This window comes from Gambusia affinis, linkage group LG12, assembly GCF_019740435.1.
Source record: "Gambusia affinis linkage group LG12, SWU_Gaff_1.0, whole genome shotgun sequence".
Lineage (NCBI taxonomy): Eukaryota > Metazoa > Chordata > Actinopteri > Cyprinodontiformes > Poeciliidae > Gambusia > Gambusia affinis.
Window position 1 is genome coordinate 17,920,370 of NC_057879.1, and position 19,849 is coordinate 17,940,218.

At 36.8% G+C, this 19,849-nt stretch overlaps 1 protein-coding gene across 1 annotated transcript in view; it reads right to left on the reverse strand.

Moving 5' to 3' along the window:
• Window positions 1–19,849, reverse strand: part of egfra (epidermal growth factor receptor a (erythroblastic leukemia viral (v-erb-b) oncogene homolog, avian)) — a 40,665-nt gene that overhangs the window by 3,224 nt on the left and 17,592 nt on the right. Inside the window, exons 3-25 of the mRNA XM_044133989.1 lie at window positions 18,212–18,398; window positions 17,979–18,110; window positions 17,805–17,873; window positions 17,432–17,550; window positions 16,962–17,103; window positions 15,230–15,346; window positions 14,564–14,690; window positions 14,409–14,482; window positions 14,234–14,321; window positions 13,756–13,955; window positions 13,515–13,647; window positions 12,993–13,083; window positions 11,019–11,176; window positions 10,264–10,302; window positions 8,423–8,567; window positions 8,208–8,330; window positions 7,007–7,105; window positions 5,683–5,868; window positions 5,403–5,558; window positions 4,112–4,187; window positions 3,209–3,355; window positions 2,738–2,835; window positions 2,478–2,645 (exon numbers count right to left, since the gene is read on the reverse strand). Of these exons, the coding sequence (XP_043989924.1) occupies window positions 2,478–2,645; window positions 2,738–2,835; window positions 3,209–3,355; window positions 4,112–4,187; window positions 5,403–5,558; window positions 5,683–5,868; window positions 7,007–7,105; window positions 8,208–8,330; window positions 8,423–8,567; window positions 10,264–10,302; window positions 11,019–11,176; window positions 12,993–13,083; window positions 13,515–13,647; window positions 13,756–13,955; window positions 14,234–14,321; window positions 14,409–14,482; window positions 14,564–14,690; window positions 15,230–15,346; window positions 16,962–17,103; window positions 17,432–17,550; window positions 17,805–17,873; window positions 17,979–18,110; window positions 18,212–18,398 (2,874 nt within the window). The remainder of the gene's footprint in view (window positions 1–2,477; window positions 2,646–2,737; window positions 2,836–3,208; window positions 3,356–4,111; window positions 4,188–5,402; window positions 5,559–5,682; window positions 5,869–7,006; window positions 7,106–8,207; window positions 8,331–8,422; window positions 8,568–10,263; window positions 10,303–11,018; window positions 11,177–12,992; window positions 13,084–13,514; window positions 13,648–13,755; window positions 13,956–14,233; window positions 14,322–14,408; window positions 14,483–14,563; window positions 14,691–15,229; window positions 15,347–16,961; window positions 17,104–17,431; window positions 17,551–17,804; window positions 17,874–17,978; window positions 18,111–18,211; window positions 18,399–19,849) is intronic.

The window sequence follows — 19,849 nt, forward strand, 5'->3', positions numbered from 1 at the left end:
CAGGCCAGGACAGCTGTCATGTGAGGGCGGCTGCTGCCAATTTGGGTCAATCCAGGTAACGCTGGGCCACTTTTCCAATTTTACTGGCTCCAGTTCCATGATTAGTTTAGATGCTGATGTGGGTTTTTTTTATTTTTATTATTGCTGACTTGCGGTAAGTAGAAGATATTTTTATGCCCTTGAGATGAAAGATGACTTTTTCATTCTGACTTACAGAGTAATGATTTCTGCAGAAATCCGATTTTTCCAAAAACGGTGAAAATAGCTCTGTTAACTTTTCAATTTTAAACACTTGACCGCATCAAGCCACTACAAGATCATCCTAAACGAACATGTCTCAAGTGTTCATCTACTCTTTATTAAATGTAACAAAAGAAGATCAAAGCTGATAATGTTAGTTGATATGTTTATAGATCAAAAATGTTTTTGTTTTTTTTACTTTTGAAGCATAAACTGAACAGGACAGAAAAAGAGTAAATATTAGACTTCTTAGTGTTGGAACTGTACATCGCCAACCTGAGATGTTAAATAATTGCCCAGTATAAATCTCTGGCTGATTGATTTGCTCATGTCTTATTTTGATTAATCATGCAGATCAAATTAATAAAAAGCTCATTTGAATTACTAACATCCAAATAAATGATCACAAATCATAGCAAATATGCTGACTGAGATGCACCAATCATGCTGGCGATGGAAAACATCTACTTCATGTTTTTCATGGCTGGTACGGAATACTAGTTTTCTTTCTTTGAACCGCACATTCAGATTTCTGCTTATATGCTATTTTTTCTTTCGAGATTTTAAAATATAAGAAAGGAAATGTGTGCTACTTAGGACTTAAGACATTGTAGTTTTGAATCAAAAAAAGAAATGAGGAAAAAAACTAATAATTATAATTATTCCAGGCCCCAGTGTTCATTTGAGTGGTTAATTATGATGAACCAGCTCATTAGACTTCTATTATTTAAATGTATTTAAAGGAAGAGCAGTATTAATGAATATCAGGTACAGAATTGTGCATCAAAATGCACATAAATACGCAGTATATTATGGTCAGATTTTGTATAAAACAGTGCCATCTTGTGGAAGGCAAAGAATATTAAATTGATGTGTAGTGTTTTTTCAAGATCATTTACATTTCTTTAAAAAGTTTCCAGATTGACTTGATGTCCATTTATCATTAGCAGTTAGCTTAAAGAGGCTAAAAATTAACTTTGTACAAAAAATATATATTTTTATTGCATTTTTGCTCTCAAACAAAATAAATATGCCAATTTGTATTTTTTATTTTTATTAAAGCCACATTTAGAACTATTAAAGGGTCCATCAATCTCATCAGGAGACCAATTTATATAAACAATATTTAAATGTGCTTGATTTTATTACCCTTTTATATTAACAGTTGTGTCCAAAAAAGCATGTTCCCAACTTTACTATGCATCAAGAGGGACCCATGTACAAAAAAAAATAAAAAATAAAAAAAATATTTAAAAACGCTGCAACGAAAAGTAAACGTTAAGGAACACCTTCAATTTTATTCACTATCACAAAGTTGAAGGTGAGATCTTCAAAGGAGCTGACCTAACCTATTTCTGAAAGATCTGCCACCAGTGCAGAGCTTGCGCAACATTTGGAGCGGTTTGGTGAATCTGCTTGTAGAATCTGGAAAAGACTTTTGGACCAAAGAGAGCCTGCAAAGAAAACATTTCTGTCCAAAAATAAATATCAAGCACAGCCTGAAACTGTGCAGGAATTACGAGTATGGACATTTGAGAATCTGCAGGGAGTTTGTTCATTTGATGGATCTTACTTCTGATTATTTTTGACACTTGGAAAAACATTTGTAGATAAAACTTCCATGAATGTTGTGTGGTGCCAACAGTAAAAAAAAAATCCATGTGTGCAGCTGATTCTCATCTAATAGACTGGACTTATTCATAATTCAGTTTAAGAGCTCTGCCACAAATAAGTCAGTCTTCTCTTCTCTTTTCTTCGTCTTCTAAGAAACCTAAAACAATGTAACAGTTATCAGGGTATTTTCCAGCACAATGGAGCAAAATTCATAAAAGTGTTGAAGGACTTGTTTGAAGATAAGAACTTTGATATTTTGAACCTGAGAACAGAAAGGCCCCAGTTCTTAATGGTACTAGGAATCAGTTGTCTGTTTTCTAAGAACTTGGAGCTACAATACAGAATTTATGGCACTACTAAATCTTTCATCCATGTCAGTAATTGCTTTGCTTCATATAAGACTAGATGTGCAATAGCATGTTCTTTTTAAAGTAAAAAATAATTGCAAAATTAAGCAGTAATGTGGCCACATATTTCTCAAATATCAGAGCAAATTTGGGAGAAATATTTCAATTGGATTTGCTTTTGAGAAAGTATATCCTTTTAGTAAAATGAATGTTACTTTTATGAAAGAGAAATAGCTTCACAACTTGTCACTGCATTTTGCACATGGAGGAACATACTGTGGAGTGAAGCAGTGGGGTGTAGGAGGTGCTAGGGCTGCTGAAGAAGCTGTGCTGTGGCACCAAGTATTCATCTGCATCTACACCATCATCCAGGTCCCCCCCACTGATCAGGCTGCGGTAAAATTTGGTGTCTGTTGGACTCGGCAGATGCATGCGGTCATCGCCCTGAAAAAGAAACATGCCTTAGTCGCTCTAACAAACCAGTAAAGTCCTTCAGTGGACTTACAGCAAATCTGAGAGGTGAGGTACATTTTTACCTGAATGACAAGATAGCGGGGTGGATCTCGAGCCATCTTTGTGAACTCGGCTATTAGTTCTCGAAAATGAGGCCGGCTGTCTGCATCAATCATCCAACCTGTGCAGACACATTCATAAAGATAATTAATGTTATACTTTTAAGCATAAAGGTTTGAAGTTGGAAAAATTCAAACTTACTGATTACCAGGGTCAACAAAAACGCAAGTATGTAACTGCAATGTTGTAATGTTTCCTTTTTCACTTTACAAACACGAGAATCGATATATTTTAACAGCACCTAACCCCCGTTTCTGATTTTTATTTGTAAAAATATTAGAAAACAATGTGTCATTTTTCATCCTCTTCAAATGTATGCACTATTTGGTGTTGATTCATCATATAGATAAAATGTATGTATTCTTCTACTTGCAATGTAAAAAAGATTACTTTTTTAAAGTTGCGTAAATAAAACCTCAAGAAGAAGTGCTTACATTTCACCATAATCATGTAGACATCTATGGTACAGATTGGTGGTTGAGGGAGGCGCTCTCCTTTCTCCAGGATTCCGGCTATTTCACTGGCTGGAATCCCATCGTATGGTTTGGTCCCGAACGTCATCAGTTCCCAGATGGTTACACCTACGACACAGACGCGAGAAGCAGTTGGTAAATGTTAGAGCAATGAGCTGTCATTCACTTTTGTTTTTGCCCCCAATAAAGGAGAAGAAACAGAAGTTGACAGGATGTACGCTCTTCAAATATCACATGCTATCAAAACATGGACAAATTGGCTCCACATGCAGGAGTGGGAGTTGACAGGATGCATCGCAGGGCTGGAGGAACCAAAAGGGGGAAGAAAGGAGGAAAGGAAGTCGATCACTTCTGCCAGGGTCTGCTGATGTTTTTGCCAGATTGAGCGGGAGGTGCGATCAAACCCTCGGGAAAGGAATTGTTGGAAGCAGGCCTGCTCTAAAAAAAAACATTGCTGTGTTTGGTTTCACTGTGTGTGTGTGGAGGCATTTCTCCATATGTTAAGTCCTGAAGTGAAGGAATGATCTGAGTGGGATGAGATAACGATTTCCTCTGACGTAAAATCATCCATCTGAACCTGCTGCTGTGTGTGCAATACCCGTTTCAGATGCTCGAGATAAATATTCCCTTTATATTGTGTTCTAAAATGTTTAACAGCTTCAAAAGCTCAAAAGTCAACATCCAGTATGAAACAGAATCTGCTTTATGCTTTCCTTGCTGCTAAAACACTTTATTCAACAATGTTTTTCAGTGAGTCTGTCATTAATACTCAGGAGAAGCACACAGGCTCAGCTGTTTTAGCTATTCAAAGCTCAATCTGGGGCACTTGAAGTGTTTGCTTTAAATACAGAGCATTAGTCTTACCGTAGCTCCAGACATCGCTCTGATGAGTGTAAGTTCTGTTCAGGATTGATTCAAGAGCCATCCATTTTATCGGTACCTAAAGAACAAAAATGGGTAAAAAGCATAAGATTATCTAAAAAGCTCTTGAACCTGTTTTATGAGTTAAATCATGAATGCCATGAAATGGGGCTTCATCCAGTAAATTATTACTTAACCAATCGTGTAGCACAAAACTGTGCACAGCATTGAACTTTCAATCAAAGCCGGTCAGTTGATAACTGGGTACACTTCAGTCACTTATCAAACCAATACAAACAAGAACTATAATATGGGAGCATTTGAAATGACACATATTTTGAAGATGTGACAAGATTGGATGTTTGGATTGATTTATTTTCAAAACTAAACCCAAATAAAAAGATTTTCTTAAATATGGCAGGATATCTAGCAAACAAGAAATTAAAGAAAGTAACTAACTTATAAACAGTTTCCACTGTAAGAAAGCTTTTAGAGCCAGTTTGCCAGATATTTAACAATGAATGAAGTGAATGAGGTTATTTATAAGTTTCAGTAAACCTAACTCTGCTCTAGAGGTCAAAAGTCTCAAAAGAAGTTCAACATAGGACAAGTATTGGGCGCAACTTTAACTTTTTGCTTCTCTTAAAAAACCCTAAATGAATTTCACAGATTTTAGGAGATATCATCTGGATAATCGGATTTTGCTTTCAATAATTTACAGGGTTTTTTTTATTTATCTGAAAGTATAATGATGCTACTAGATCTTTTAAAAATACATTTTATAAAAGAAAAATGTGCCAAAAAGATTTTCCCGAGGGACAACTAAAGTGCAAAAGTATGCAGAAAATTACAGTTTTCATTTTAATATGAATGCCATGATGTTCTTCAAGTCAGAGGAGGTTATTAAAAAAGTACAGACAAGAAAAAGAGTCCTTGAAAATGTTAAAAATTGTTCTGAAAACACATTCTAGATTGATAGAATAATCATGTTGATCTTGTTGCAAAATATGCAAATGAATCAATCCTAATTTTGTATTAAATATAATCATGTTTCAAAACTTTTAGTCTGTAGTGTATGAGTTTTTGAAAGTCCTTTGTATTTCTGCATTCCTAATATTGTGAAGATATCTTTTATTATTATTTTTTTTGCATTATCATTTAAATTTTCTCAAAAACATGAACATGAAAAGGTTTAATAACTTTGATCAAATTAAAATGATTAATGTGGTGCCATCGATGGCCCAATCCCATCATAATAAAAAACAACACATTGCGCCTTTAAGACCTAACCGACCTTTCCTCCATCTGCATGGTATTCTTTCTCATCTGCGTTGAGGAGTTTGGCCAGCCCAAAGTCAGTGATCTTGACATGATGAGGAGTCTTGACCAGGACGTTTCTGGCTGCTAAGTCACGGTGCACTAGGTGGCGCTCCTCCAGGTAGTTCATACCCTTTAATAAAACAAGGCGTGAACTAAGGCATGGGAGCAGATCTTTTAACAAAAGTTCAATGTGGTGGGGTGAAGCATTGTTTTATATAAATAGCAGAAAGTAAAATAAAAAGTGGTTCGCTCACCTTGGCTATCTGAACACACCAGTTGAGCAGGTGCTGGGAGCCAATATTGTCCTTTTTTTCTTTGACGTAGTCCAGCAGGCAGCCGTACGGCATCAGCTGGGTTATGAGCTGAACCGTCGAGGTGAGGCAGATACCCAGCAGACGGCACACATGCGGGTGTTCCACACTGGCCATCACATAAGCTTCCTATAATGCACATGAACATATTCCATGTTGTATCTGCTTTTTAGGATTGAAACAACACTGTAAAAACACAGCAAAAAGAATTATGGGTCTTGAAGGCCACTTCGCAGAACCCCTGGTAGAAATGTACATGTTTATCCAAGCAACTGATAGCTTGAGAAACATCTGTGGGATACAGAGTGTTGGGGAATAAGTCTCTTAGCAGCGGTCACACACAGCCTGCTCTATTTTATTGCCTGAGAGTGGAAACTCTCAGTCATCATACCAGAAAAGCTGCTTTAGAAAAAAAATGGATAGCCACCACAAAAAAGAAAAAAATGGCTTCTGCTTCTCGCATGGAGAAGTGAGCAAACAGTACTTTAAACCAAGCTTTACTTGATATGTTCCCTGTCACTGCTGAAATAATTGCAGGCCAAATATTTTCTTCATGCTTATTACTGCGTGTCAGTGCTCTTCAGTAAATAAACCCCTTGCAGGGAGCTTTGTTATTTTGACAGCAAGATAAAAAAGGAGGCTTCAAAGATCTTAATCGTTTTTTTTCTCCATGCCCCAGAGTTAGACTTTGATGTTAATTCATGTACATGGCAGGATTTATGCACAAGGAAAACCCAGCAGCATGACCACACAACACAAGATTTGAGACACTGGTTTTTTCTGGTTGTAAAGGTGAACTAGAACAGCCTGCGGCTTCGAAGCTGCATTTCATTTCCGAGCACCTTGTCTTCTTAATTACACACCAACGCCTACATGTTGCCCTCAAATGAATGAATCCTATTTCACAAAACTCCACAAGAGACTCTGTGTGTAATGTGACACACTTTATTGCAAAGAAAACAAGACCTTGTTAGCTTAAAAAGATCCTCTGGGTTTGCTATTAACTCCCAGATAAATTGAAGTTCTTCTGGCAATCAGCTGACAGCGGCTCACAGCAATAAATAAAAGCCTAACCTCATCCTTTAGTTTTACATGACACAAAAACATTTTGATATTTCCTTTCACTTTCATTTTCAATTAAAAACTCAGGGACAACCAAAGTAGATGAGGAAAATACCACATTTAGTGAATGTCTCTTATCCCAAGCACCTCCTTCAACATGAAAACCACAACCCCCCACCCCTGCAGAACAAATGAGAGAACCTACATCCAAGATTTCTTGATTGGCTTTTGGTGATGTGGCCTCTCTCAGAACCTTGATAGCCACTGGGATCTTCACATCCTCTCCTTCTGGGACCCAAAGACCCTGCAAGAACACAGTGTTTCTGTTGTATCATGTTCAATGGTTGAAATGTCAAGAGACACAGGAATATTATACAATGTACAAAGTGATTATAAAGATTTGTATACACACGTATTTAATAGCTTTCTCATCGACAGTTTTCAGTTTTATTAGCAATATTTTGGAAATTTTAACTTACTTATTTACTTTTTAATCACAACAACCCACAAGCTGTTTAGCAAGACTCATATTATAGAGTCATAACATGCAAACTGATATATACAACCAACAGAAATATTTTGTCATGCCCCACACAATTATGGGAAGACTCTTTTAATGGTTGTCCAGTGGACCATCACTGCAAACTATTAGGAGAGGAGGCCACAAAAGCTCATTGACAAAGAATCAGGCTATACACATAGGGTTGAATTTAGAAAGCTGACTGAAAGAATAAATTGTGGCAGGAAGAAGGTGCTCATTTTGTGATGTTTTAGGGAACTGAGCCACTTGTTGTTGTAGATCCAATGTGTTTTATTAAACAGCACAGCCAATCACTTGAAGCTTTCCTCAACTCTCTTTATAAAAATATCTTCATTGGTCTCTTCAGAAATATTCTAAAATTTTGAATTTTGAATCTTCAGTAGCTGTAGGCCATAATCATCAAAACAATCTGAAATAAAAGCTTGAAATATCCCTTTGTAGATATAAAACACAGATTCTTTCCCAGTTTCCCATTTACAGAGGCATTACGGAAATAAATTAACTCTTCATTGGATATTCTAATCAGTCCTACAAACACCAAAATACACACTGTATTTGACATATCTGTCCTCTGTTAGAAGATTTACCTCTTAATTAAGGATGGAAATAAACAGACAGTCCAAAGCGCAGATTTTTGTGTCTTAAATACAAATCCCCAAATGTGATTAGAGCAACAGCTCTGACAGAAACAATGAAGCCAGTCATGCATGATGTAGCAAGTTAAAAATGTGTTGTAATTGAAAAATTGAAAACACATGTAGATCTGTGAAAAGTCAGCATGACGGAGCAGCAGAGTTTCAAAACTGCTCAGCACTTGAGTTTCTATTTTACAATAAGCCATTATGCAAGCCAAACCTGTAATTACCTTGTAAACTGTACCGAAGGCTCCTGATCCCAGCACTTTAATTTTCTTAAACTCTGGTTCTTTCAGTATCCGCAGCAGAGCTTGGTTTGGTGCCTGTCCACTTGGAGTGAGAGGTTCAACTAGCTGCATGAAGGGAGTGGGACCATAAAAACATGATCAGAACAAAAACTAAAAACTGTGAATTTGTGCTTTGAGCTTAAGCTGTCATTCCTTACCTCTCTCTCCTGGAGCAGTCTGCGCATGGTCCTCTTTCTCTTGATGTGGCGGCGGCGTAGGAGCACAAAGACAAAAAGGCCTGCGATCAGAACTGCCAGCAGCCCGCCAACAACCCCAGCTGCAATTATGGAGAGACCTGAAGGCCTTCCAGAAATATATATAAAAATAGGTAAGTATATAAACATAAAGAATGCTAACATACATGAAGACACAAGAGAGAAGAAAAAGTAGATAAACTGAACCAGAAAAACTGATATAAATATATTTTATACAGATGGGAATAAATTTGTTGGCCTGCTGAAAAAAACAACATTAAAATGAACTATTCTTTTATTACGGTACAATAATTTCATATTGACTTCGTTTGAAAATTTTTTCCAAGCGTATAATTACTAAAGCTCAGCTGAAAATGTGTTTCCAAAAGAACTTTTTCCAAAAAAAAGGAATAGATTAGCTCCAAAAGAAAACACTAAATAAACATTAAAATAATAACCAGACACAAAATCACCCTTCTTCCATAGTTCAGAGGCCTAAATCTAATTGAAAACCTTTGTGGTGAGATGAAGAGACCATTTCAATACCTATTCTTTTGACTCCGGATTGGAAAGAATCCGAACAGACAAAGAAATTGGTCTGTTCTTGTCTCTTTGCAATATTTCTTTTGGCTTGAAATTATAGCATTGACTCAGTCACCACAAAAGCTTAGTTTGTCTTCTATTGCACGAATTCTGTGCTTCTGGTTTTCCTGCTGCTTCTCAAAAGTAGTTCAGTTTAATGTCCAACACTCTGAACACAGTTCCTGTGACAATCTGCACACAGGTAGCAAGGCTTGTATTTTTGGCAGACAACAACTTTTTCCATGCAGCTTCTCCAGGAACACCATTGTTGCTCAGTATTCACAAGATGACGCCCTTAAATCTTAGCCAATGTGGGAAAGGACAGCTCAGTTTCTTAGAAGTTAGACTGGGTTTTTTCATGACGTGACCGATAGTCGTTGGTCAACCAGTTCTGGTCAGAGTAACAATGATCTCGAGTTTCCCCACATTTGTACACAACCTGTCTGACTGCGGATTGTTAGAATCCAAACAGACCCCAGAGATAAATTAGTAAAATTTTCCAGCCTGATGAGGATTGACTACTTCTTTTTTGGTGGTCTTCAGAGATCTGCTTTGTTTGAGTCATAGTACAAAATCAATCAAATTCTTTGTGGAAGTTGAATGTGGTGGATACAATTTTTTTTGTCATTCTATCAAGGTTCCTGAACAAACGTTATATAAAAATTTAATACACTTTACTCAATTTAACTCAGTTCTTTGGAGTTAAACATCCTTTAAGTTAATTTCAAATTATAAAATAATTAAGCTTCCTTCATCATTGCAGATAGGAAGGAAGGAATGAAAGGAGACAGAAATGAAAGAAGGTACAAAGGACAGAAAGAAGGAAAGAAGGTACAAAGGAACACACGAAATGAAATAAGGATAAAAAGAAGAAAGGAAGAAAAGAAGGAAAAAACATCAGAATGTAACAAAGGAACATGAGGAAAAATTAAAATGTGTTGAGAAAGGATAGAAATATATGGGGAAGGTAAATGGAATAAACATTTTGCTACTGGAAAAAAAAGTATTCAGATTGCAGAGTTCTTCCTACTTTTACAGTTTGTTCAAGAATCTTTTCCTATTGATTGAAAACACCTAACTAATCCTGACTAACAGGGTTCAAATTAATCAAGTTATTTTTTTTAAAATGAGTTCATTGCATTTCCATTTGTCGTATGCCACACTTACACAGTAACATTCCAACTGTGAATAGCTCAGACGAGTTCAGTCAAATGTAAGCTCACCTTTCACCTTGGCAACCTTCAAGACCTGGTCCCACACACCTGAAGACACAATAAATCTATTGAAAACATAGTCCATAAACACAACAACATGAAGTAAAACCAGGCTCCGCAGGCGGTAACCATCAAAAACGTATGACTGTTGCTACACGTCCTAGTCTTCTTTACGTCTGCCAGCAAAAATATTTAACACAGACTAAATATTCTGAATGGATTCATAAATCACTAACTTCAGCTGGGAACCATTTATTTCCAAATTTCCAAGCTATTGAAATGTTTTAGAAAAATGTATCAGTTTCCTTAAAAGACACACACAAAAGACCCAGTAACATGACTGCTCTCAGTGGTCTGAAGGTATGTCAGACCCATTTTCCTTCTCACTCATCCATATACCACCAAGGCTCAATGTTGATTGTATATCACAGGGAACATTTGGCTCGCTTTCATTTCAGATTTCTATGGGTATGGTTTTGCTCCACAAAGGACTACAGACCACTAAAATTAAACACTGCAGCTAGAGAATAAATAAATACAATAGAAAAGGGAAACCAATGCAGACTTCATAAGAAGAGGGCAACAATATCTGGAAAAACATACCAACATACTCGTCTGTTTTTTTTATTTAGTCTCCAATAAAATCTGCTGACTTCTGTAAACTTAGCTTAACCCTTTCAGATTCATGTCATTGTTCCACCAAACAAACATTTTCAGAAACTCAGAAACGTAATGTTCAGCTCTCTGGTATCAATCGCGTTTACCCCTTGGTGCAGTTCTTGTGGCACAGCTGGCACACTCGTTTCTCATCTACGTATTTCCACACCAAGGTGTCACCCTCTCCCGGCACGCCTTGGGGACAACGGGGCACGCAGTACAGTCCATCCTGAAAGTTGGCACACTTTGTACAGTTTCCAGGACCCTGGAAGAGAAAACCCCCCAAACAACTTACTTTTCATGTTTACAACTCAAATGACAATTGCTGCAAATATTATACTGTCAAATATCACAATAAAAATTCTTCAAAGGAAGTTGCATTCATCATCCTAATAAATGTGGAAAATGTTTGCAAAATCCATTCCCCTTGGAGAAAAATAAAAAATGGTTTAGAGTGTTTTTTTTATTATTATTTTTTATATCTGATAACCTTATAAAATTAAGCATGCAACATGGTGTTGGCAGGATCATGGTGCAGGTAGGCTTTTTATTATATATTGGCCTGAGTTCATAAGAAGAAGGCTCAAATTAAACACAGAGCAGTCCTGGAGGAAAGTATTGCAGGTGTAGCAAGTAGACACCAGACAGAGACAGTGCTATAAAGGAATAGATTAGATCAAAACAGATTCATATGTTAGAATGGCCCAGTAATGAGGTACTGGGCCAAATAAAAATACATTTGGGTTGTAGTTTATGTTATGGATATATTTACATTAACAAATTGCTTTTTTTGTGTTAAATTAACTTAAAAGTTATATATTTTTAATTTCAAGGAACTTTTTATTTAGATTTTATTTGAAACAATTAAGTTCAATGTCATGTTCGTATCCTACGTCTGACGTCATGACACAAGCTTCACCAGGGACAGATACTGTCCCCACCAGAGTGCTGTGGCGGTGCAGGACAGAGCACAATCCACATAAGGAGACCTTAATCCTCGACATGAGTGTCACAGGTTCGATTCCAGTACTGATGACCTTTTCTGCGTGCCTTCCCGCTCTGTCATTACCCACTTTTCTGTCTAACTACTGTCAAATTAAGGCAACCTAAGCCAAAATACCTTAAAAAAGATCCTTTATTAGTTTACTTATTTATATGAAGTAAACTAAATGATTTGAGTATGACTGACTTAAATTTGTCAAATTAAACCAACTTAATAAATTAAGTTGGATAAACTTAATTTAATTAATTGTTACCAATTGAAGAAATTCGATTAAGTTGGCTGAACTAGTTTCTTTTTTGAAGTATAGAGAAAAAGCCCTCCAAAAAAAAAAAAAAAACAATGTTCACTGATGCTCTCAATACAGACAGAGAGACTGAGAGGAGAAATGAACTTAGGAAAAAAGAAATGGCCAAAAGATCAAGTTTCTCAATGTTCAAAACTAGGAACTTACAGTACTTCAAAAGACTTGCAGCTGGAATTGTAGCAAAATTTCGTTCCACAAGCTACCGGCTCAAATGGATGCCAGTGCCACGTATAATCTTTTTTTCCACTTCACAGTTATATCATACTTTGCTCTGTCAAATAAAATCCAAATAAAACATACTGAAGACTGTGGCTATAATGTGAAAACCTTGAAAAACTTCCAGAGGTGTGGATAATTTTCCAAGGTGCTGTGTTTATCTTCTGCACAGGATTGCAGTATCTTAACATTTTAATACCACAGGTGAGCATCTTTACTCAGTCAGCATTTCTGTTGCTGACAATTATAGCATACATTCCCCCTGTTATATTTTTAAAAAAGTAGAGGCCTAAACTTGTTTTAATCAAAATAGAGGATTATGCGCATAAAAAAGCAAACAGTTAGCCAACTTCATTTCACAGTCACACCCCTCCTTCAAACACAACATGTCTTGCGGCTGCCCTGAAGGATGATCCGCTAAAGCTGCCGCTGATGGAGAAATCGCTGACACTTCTGGAAAGGATTTCATGCAGCATTAATGTTAAGATGTTCATCAATTATGTTCACAAATGTGCTAAGCGTGAGAGTCCTTTCTTTAACTGCACAAAATATATGTACCGGCGCCTGACAGGTTGCTGTCCCGTTCATGCGTAGACACTCAGGGTCACACTCCATGCAGGTTTTATTCATGACCGCCTCCCTTGGCTCGCTGCAAAAAAAGGTAACAAAATTAAGAGAGCTGACAGACTGCTGCTGCAGGGCAGCTTCAATTCAAACAGCTTCATTTGATCGGCTTTTTGGAGGGCCAAGTTAAACTGTAAGCATGTCAAGATTCAATGTTTGACAAATATCTCCAAAGATAAACAGATGTGAGTGCTATGTGCCATTTTTCCAACAATGTTTGTTTTACATCTTCTGGAGATTTAACTTCAGAAATACCCTGGATCTTCAGCTTTCTTTCAATAATCCTCTAATTTATCTAATGACATAGTCTGGAAATACTCATGGCATGACAGCAGACTTTGAAGAAATGAACTATCTCGCACTGAGATCTGATGTTTCAAACTGTTTGTTTTTCTGGAATAGAGGACAGCAGATTTCAATGCTTAAAAAGGAATCAAGGCCAGATTCTTCCCTTACCCCTCCAGGATGTTGCAGAAGTCAACACAACTCCCGCCGCGGCTGTAGTCACGGCAGGCGAAACACATGTCCGGGCCTGGGCCCCAGCAGCCGTCTGCTGTGCACTTTCTGTCACAGGTCTTATTCCTCAGGGCTAAAACCAGATGTAAAATTTTAAACAAAGTTCTTTATAATTGTCTAAGTTTTTAAATTTGTTGGTTCATTGCAAAATAAAATGCCTGAAAAGCAATGGAAATCTCACCACAAATGGTAGCATTTGCATTTTCATTGACTGTTGCAGTTTGGCCTTCTGATTTGAAGAACCTTTTCCAGTGGCTGTCATCGATGTAGCAAAGGTTGTGATTTTTGATAATGACCACGTCTCCGTCGCTGATCTCCTTTAGTGACCGAAAGCCAATGTAGTCGATATCGAGCAGTGTCACAACCAAGCTGCGGCTACCACTACCCAAAATATAAGTGCAAAAAAAAGAGGATGAAATAAAATCCTCTGATAATTTCTTATAGTACAAGAAATTTCATGTGCTAGTTCTTTAAGGTTTTTGTAGAGATGAAGAGTCCACTGGGATAAGAAATTAAATAAAATTTAGCACATAGGAAAGGAGGCAAGGTCTCATAATTCTCCAAATGACTGATAATCTAAAACAACGGCTGTAAGAAACAAATTTCACCATCTTGATAATGTAGCAGGGGATTCATGGGGGTCTTTACAACAAACATACCGCTTTGTTCTTCCTCGAATAATTTCTAGATTTTCAAAAGGCGAGAGTGAGCTCATGCTCTGCGGCCACTGTTGAATCCACAAGAGCCCTGAAGGGACAGATGATTTGTTAATTATGAAGGCGTCCAAGATTCATCAAGTATGTCATGCATTAGTCACATCTTATATAATCTTACCTGTAATTTCCTTAACCGTTTTAAACACATCCAGCTGAGCTGGCTCCATCTTTGGCGTTTTGGTATAGGGATCACTTAAAAAAAAACAACAACACATTAAAATGGTCAGGAGAACAAATGTTGACATCAAATTTCAGAGCAGGGTCAGATCTTACCCATCAATTGATGTTTTAAGAATAGTAATGTCACCAGTGATTTTAGTGCAGTTTTTAAAGGAGCCGATGTTGGTGGCATTGACAGATAGTGCGTGAGTCAGGTCTCCATACCCAAGTCCATTACACACTGTGGAACAATTAAAAAAGTAAATAATGTGCTGAAATTACCATTATTTCCATAAAGAAAAACTAGCAGAGATATTTAAAAGCCCCAAAACACAAATCACATAAGACATTATTTTCCAGCATTTGTTATAACAACTGGATATGAATCTGGTAAACTGAGATGTCAGTTGATGGAGATTCATGTCAGAATGACATTGATGTATGCTCCAGACATATAAAACTTGAAACATGGTCACTTTTGTCATTATTTTCTGTTTTAATAATAACAATAATAATAGATCAAATTTATGTAGTGCTTTGAAGGACACTCAAAGTATTTTGACCATCTATCTAATATAAGAGTATTAAACTTAGTTATACTTAGTCATAAATTACATTATTATACAAGTCAGCTTTAGCTAAAAAAATGAAAATACTAAAGCTATAAAATGTTTAGTAATACATGCAAATATATGTTTTTTAGAAGCATTAGTCACTACACCATAGTCATTGCTGCATTTTTGTCAGAAACATTTCTTCATTTGGATAGTAAAAGCTCACCTTTTGGACACAGTCCGTTACACTTGGCACACTTCCTGATACCTCCTTCTTCCACTTCATATGTGTTACCGCTGCATGTCCGCACACACGCACCATGATCGGTCACAACATAATTATCTGGAACAATTGAAAAATAGAGCTATTCAGGCCAACACTATTTATCAAACACAGTCAGACTACATGTATATATAAAAAAAGACAGAAAATATACAAATTCTGTAGATGATTTTAAGGAGCAGCAATCGCATAGCTGGAGGTACATCTAGTAGGTCACATGGACTGAATCATGCATTAAGTTAAACTTCTAAAAGATGGGATGTTGCATTAACACACTCTGAAGCACAATAGTTTTCTTTCCTTGTTTCTATAGTTCATTATTAAACTTGAACAAACTCATCTTTTAATGTCTAACAAGGACAACCTGAGCAAATGTTTAGTATTGCACAACATGCAAAATATTTCTTATCACATATGATGTGTATTACACATGCAACCCGATAATTCTATTTGCAGTATGTATCCATGTCAGTGGAGATGCAAACTTTTTTGTTAGGGTAAACAGGTGCAAGACTTTATTTCTATTATTTCTTAAGACTGTGGTTTGCTACATTTTTTTTTTCAACTCTGGTCCACAAGGTGCATCACCCTCGCTGTTATAGGGTGTTTTCACATCTGATAGTCCAGTATATGTGGTTTGATTAGGGACCAAAATTCTAAAATGTTACATACTCAGCTGCTGTGGTTCACTTTCACACTGCGCTGTGTCAAATGACCCAAACTAGTTGAAAAACCTGTTGCCACCCTCACCTGTGGGGGCGCTTAACAGAGAACTACTGAAGCAAAAGACAAAAACTTAATTCTTCACAAAATTCTTCACAAAAATGGAGTGCCCTTAGAAATAGATTTTAAAACAAAGATGCTATGATGTGACTTTGCTAAGGCCTGCACAATAATAGGGATTTACTGCTGATTTCACCAGTTGTCCAGCAGACAGTACCGGACACCCTCCACAAGGACAGTAAGCCAGAAAAGGTTGTTGTTAAAGAATATGCTTGTTTACATAGAGTTTTGTCTAAGAAAATTTATGCAAAGTGAAGTGGAAGGAGACAGTGTGGCAAAATAAAATGCAACATCGATAACCACAGCAGCCGTGAACTGGTCCAGGAATCAATAACTTTTGTTGGACTTGTGTAATTTATTAGTCTGGTAAAAGCCATGCCCTTGTTCTATGATTTGCTTCATACAGATAGTCTGCTGAACAACCATTTTCCACTACGAAGAGAGATATCCCAAGCTGAATGAGGCAACACTTAATATTAATTCAATATCTGGAAACATGGCCAACACGGACTTTGTTCACTTGCTCTGCTGCCATTGCGAATAGACTATAATTCTAAAACAGCAGTCATTGTTCACAACTTCTCCTACTTTTGGCCCAGTTGAAATTCCACCAGAGAATCAAGCTCAATGGGAGAAAGTGAAGGTAGATGAAAATTGAGCAGAATTGCAATGGAAGCCAGTGGCCAGCTAGTAATATACACATTTTCTGAAAAAGTTAATTTTGGGTTGCTAAGTGATAATTATCCCCTTTAAACATTTTAATGATACTTTATAGACATGGATGAATGTATTGATGGATGGATGGATGGATGGATGGATGGATGGATGGATGGATGGATGGATGGATGGATGGATTTGCAACAAGAAAACAAACTGAAAACTATATTCTTACGTGGGCAGTTTTTCACACAAGTGGCTCCAAAGTTGTACTTTCCTTGGGGGTTAGGGACCAGCTGGTGTAGGTTGGGATCATAGCGCATAAGGCCTGGGCAGGAGTCCTTACAAACCCCATCATCCTGGAAGTCCCGACAGGCCTGCAGCACAAACAACAGTCATCTAGTGCAGCGGGACCAAAACAGAGCCCCTTCCTAATGATAACACTGCATTCCTCTATCATAGCCTTGGCTTAATTCTCAAAGCTGTACAGAGCGAGTGTGCAGACACTGCTACTCAAGGCCCTGCCAAATAAAAGATTTAATCAGCAGTTATGCGTCTCTCTGGTATTAAAACAAAAACATCATTTCCAATCATAAAAGCAGAGGTTGCTAAGACAGGACTAAGTTTTAAATAGAGTTCTCAGCCAGATTGAATAGAACTTTATGAAATATTGAGTGTATTCATTAGTTGTGTTCTTTATCTCACCAGGCAGTCAGCGGCTGTGGGCCCTGTGCATCCTGCTGCACAATGCTCATTGCAACAGTCGCTTGGTGAAGGTCCTTTGCACCTCTTTGAGCACTGCTGTGCACAGTTCAGTTTGGTCACTGGAGATGACACAGGTACAAACAACAGTGGGTTTATGCTTTATAAGAGGTCCTTTTCTTATTCTGATAAAGAAATATTTCAAAAACACCAAATCCTACAATGCTTAAGATATTTGAAATACTAAAATGATGATGGACTGTGTGTAAACATGAATAATAAAACAATAAATAGACAATTTTACTATTTAGTGGATAGAATAGTTTGGATTCTGACGTGACCAATATTTATTTTTTTTAAATCAACAAGAGCTTACGGGTCTGACAGTTTTCTGCACCAGGCGCCCAACATGAGCCATTGTAACAGCTTGAGTGGCATTTGTTACCTGTAAGAAGAAAAGTAAGTCACATCCCACCTTAAAAAATATCACAAATTAACGGAAAAAAAGGTTTTGCTTGTTTTTCCTTGTGCTATGAATGGAAGCACTTACAGAGTGGGTTGTTTCCGGCCACTGGAAGTTCCATGCTGGGTTTAGTGTTGGCATTGACAATATCAAACCACTGAATTGTTTCTACATTACAAAGCTTGTTGTTCAAAAACTTTACACCTCCTTTGAGAATTTCTGCAAACAAACACGAAAGGCAGTACCAAACTATGATGCTTAACTGTTCAGTGTCAAACATAACGTCATGAAATATATGATCCTTGTAGGGCTTCATCTACCTGTCAGGCTGGTCAGAAGAAGCTCGGTGGTTCCCTGACCTGTATTTTTATCAATATTGGCAAGCACAGAAAGTGCAAACTTTTCCTCATAGAGGGAGTGACCCCGAATGATGCGCAGATTCTCCAGGGGAATCCTAGAAGCTGTGTTGAGGGCAATCAGGACGTAGCCATTCACTTCTTCAATAGACTGTGGAGAGGGGAAAGAAAAAAAGACTCCTAGTTGTTAGCCTCATACAGGTTCTGACAATTCAGGATTTTTTTTTAGCTACGTCAATAAAACTGAAGACATGGTGAGTAATAATATAATTGCAGCTTTTATGGACTTATGATATTTTTATACAGGCACAAATTAGGGCTGCAGCTAATAACTATTTTAGTAGTTGATCGTTGTATCATTTATTTTGATGATTAATCGAAATCTGATTTTTCAGTTAACCACTTACGCTTATGTTATACAATATTCGAAATATATTAAAAACTACAAATAAAGAAATAATTACATTTGTTTTTAAGTAAGAAAATAAGAAAATACTTTTTACAGAATTTGAACCTGGTGAAACTAAAACTATGCCACTTGAGTTTTGTCTCAAAAGGTATAGTTGTTTTTTTATGATAAATATAAGTTGTATATGTATTTTTGAACAATTCCTTTCTGCTCTGAGAATTCTTTCAGCAAATGGCCTTTTTTGAATTTGTACACACCCGTTATCGATTACTAAATTAGTTAACGATTACTTCAAGAATGATTCATCAAGACTATGACCTTTGAGCAGAATTTGCCTCAATTAAATTTCTTCAGTTTTTGATTTTTTTGTTACATTATATGTTTTTGATCATTAAACAATTGTAATTAAGACCCAGAATTACAATTATGAGTCCACAGAATACTTCCAGAAAACAAGCAAGGGGTTTTAGTTGGCAGGACAGTTTGTTTAATGATCTCAAACTTTCAAGAATAACAAAAAAGCAAAAGACGAAGAAATCTTCAAAGGGGTTTTCACAGCAACATATAAGGGTCAATGTATATTTTTTTTTGTTTACCAATTTTAACATTTCAAGAAAAGTTTCAGTAGGAAAATGTTTTGTTTGTCCCATTTAAGCATCTCATAAATGCACATCCTTTTTCATGCTCCCAGAACAAAGCAAAAAAAAACTCAGGAAACCTGTTAAACATGAGTTCAAGGTTTTATATTGTTTGGAAAGAAGGAGAGCATTTCTTATGTTTGACATTTTAAAAATAAATTCCAATTAACATAATATTTCCAATAACTGTTCCTTTCAAAAACATTATTTGTTTTGTGGCTCTGTTATAATAGGCAGATCTTTCTCACTGTCAGCACAAAGTTAAAAGTTAGGTCAACAAGTATGTTAATCCAGGGTTAAAATACCGCTAAGAGAGATATCCATTAACTCTTATGTTTTACTCGGGTTCACACACATTTCGTTTTTGACATCTGCACAGAGAAAAGAGAACAAGGTGCAAATGGGACATTAAAAAGATTCCCCTTAAAACTGCTGTATTGTATCTGGTGACTATTTTACTCTGCGCTTGTGTGGGCTAGCCTGAAGCCCATGAGTGTGTGTGGTCCTAGAACACATCTCCCCAGTGCTCAAAATCTTGCAGTTACAGTTCATCTT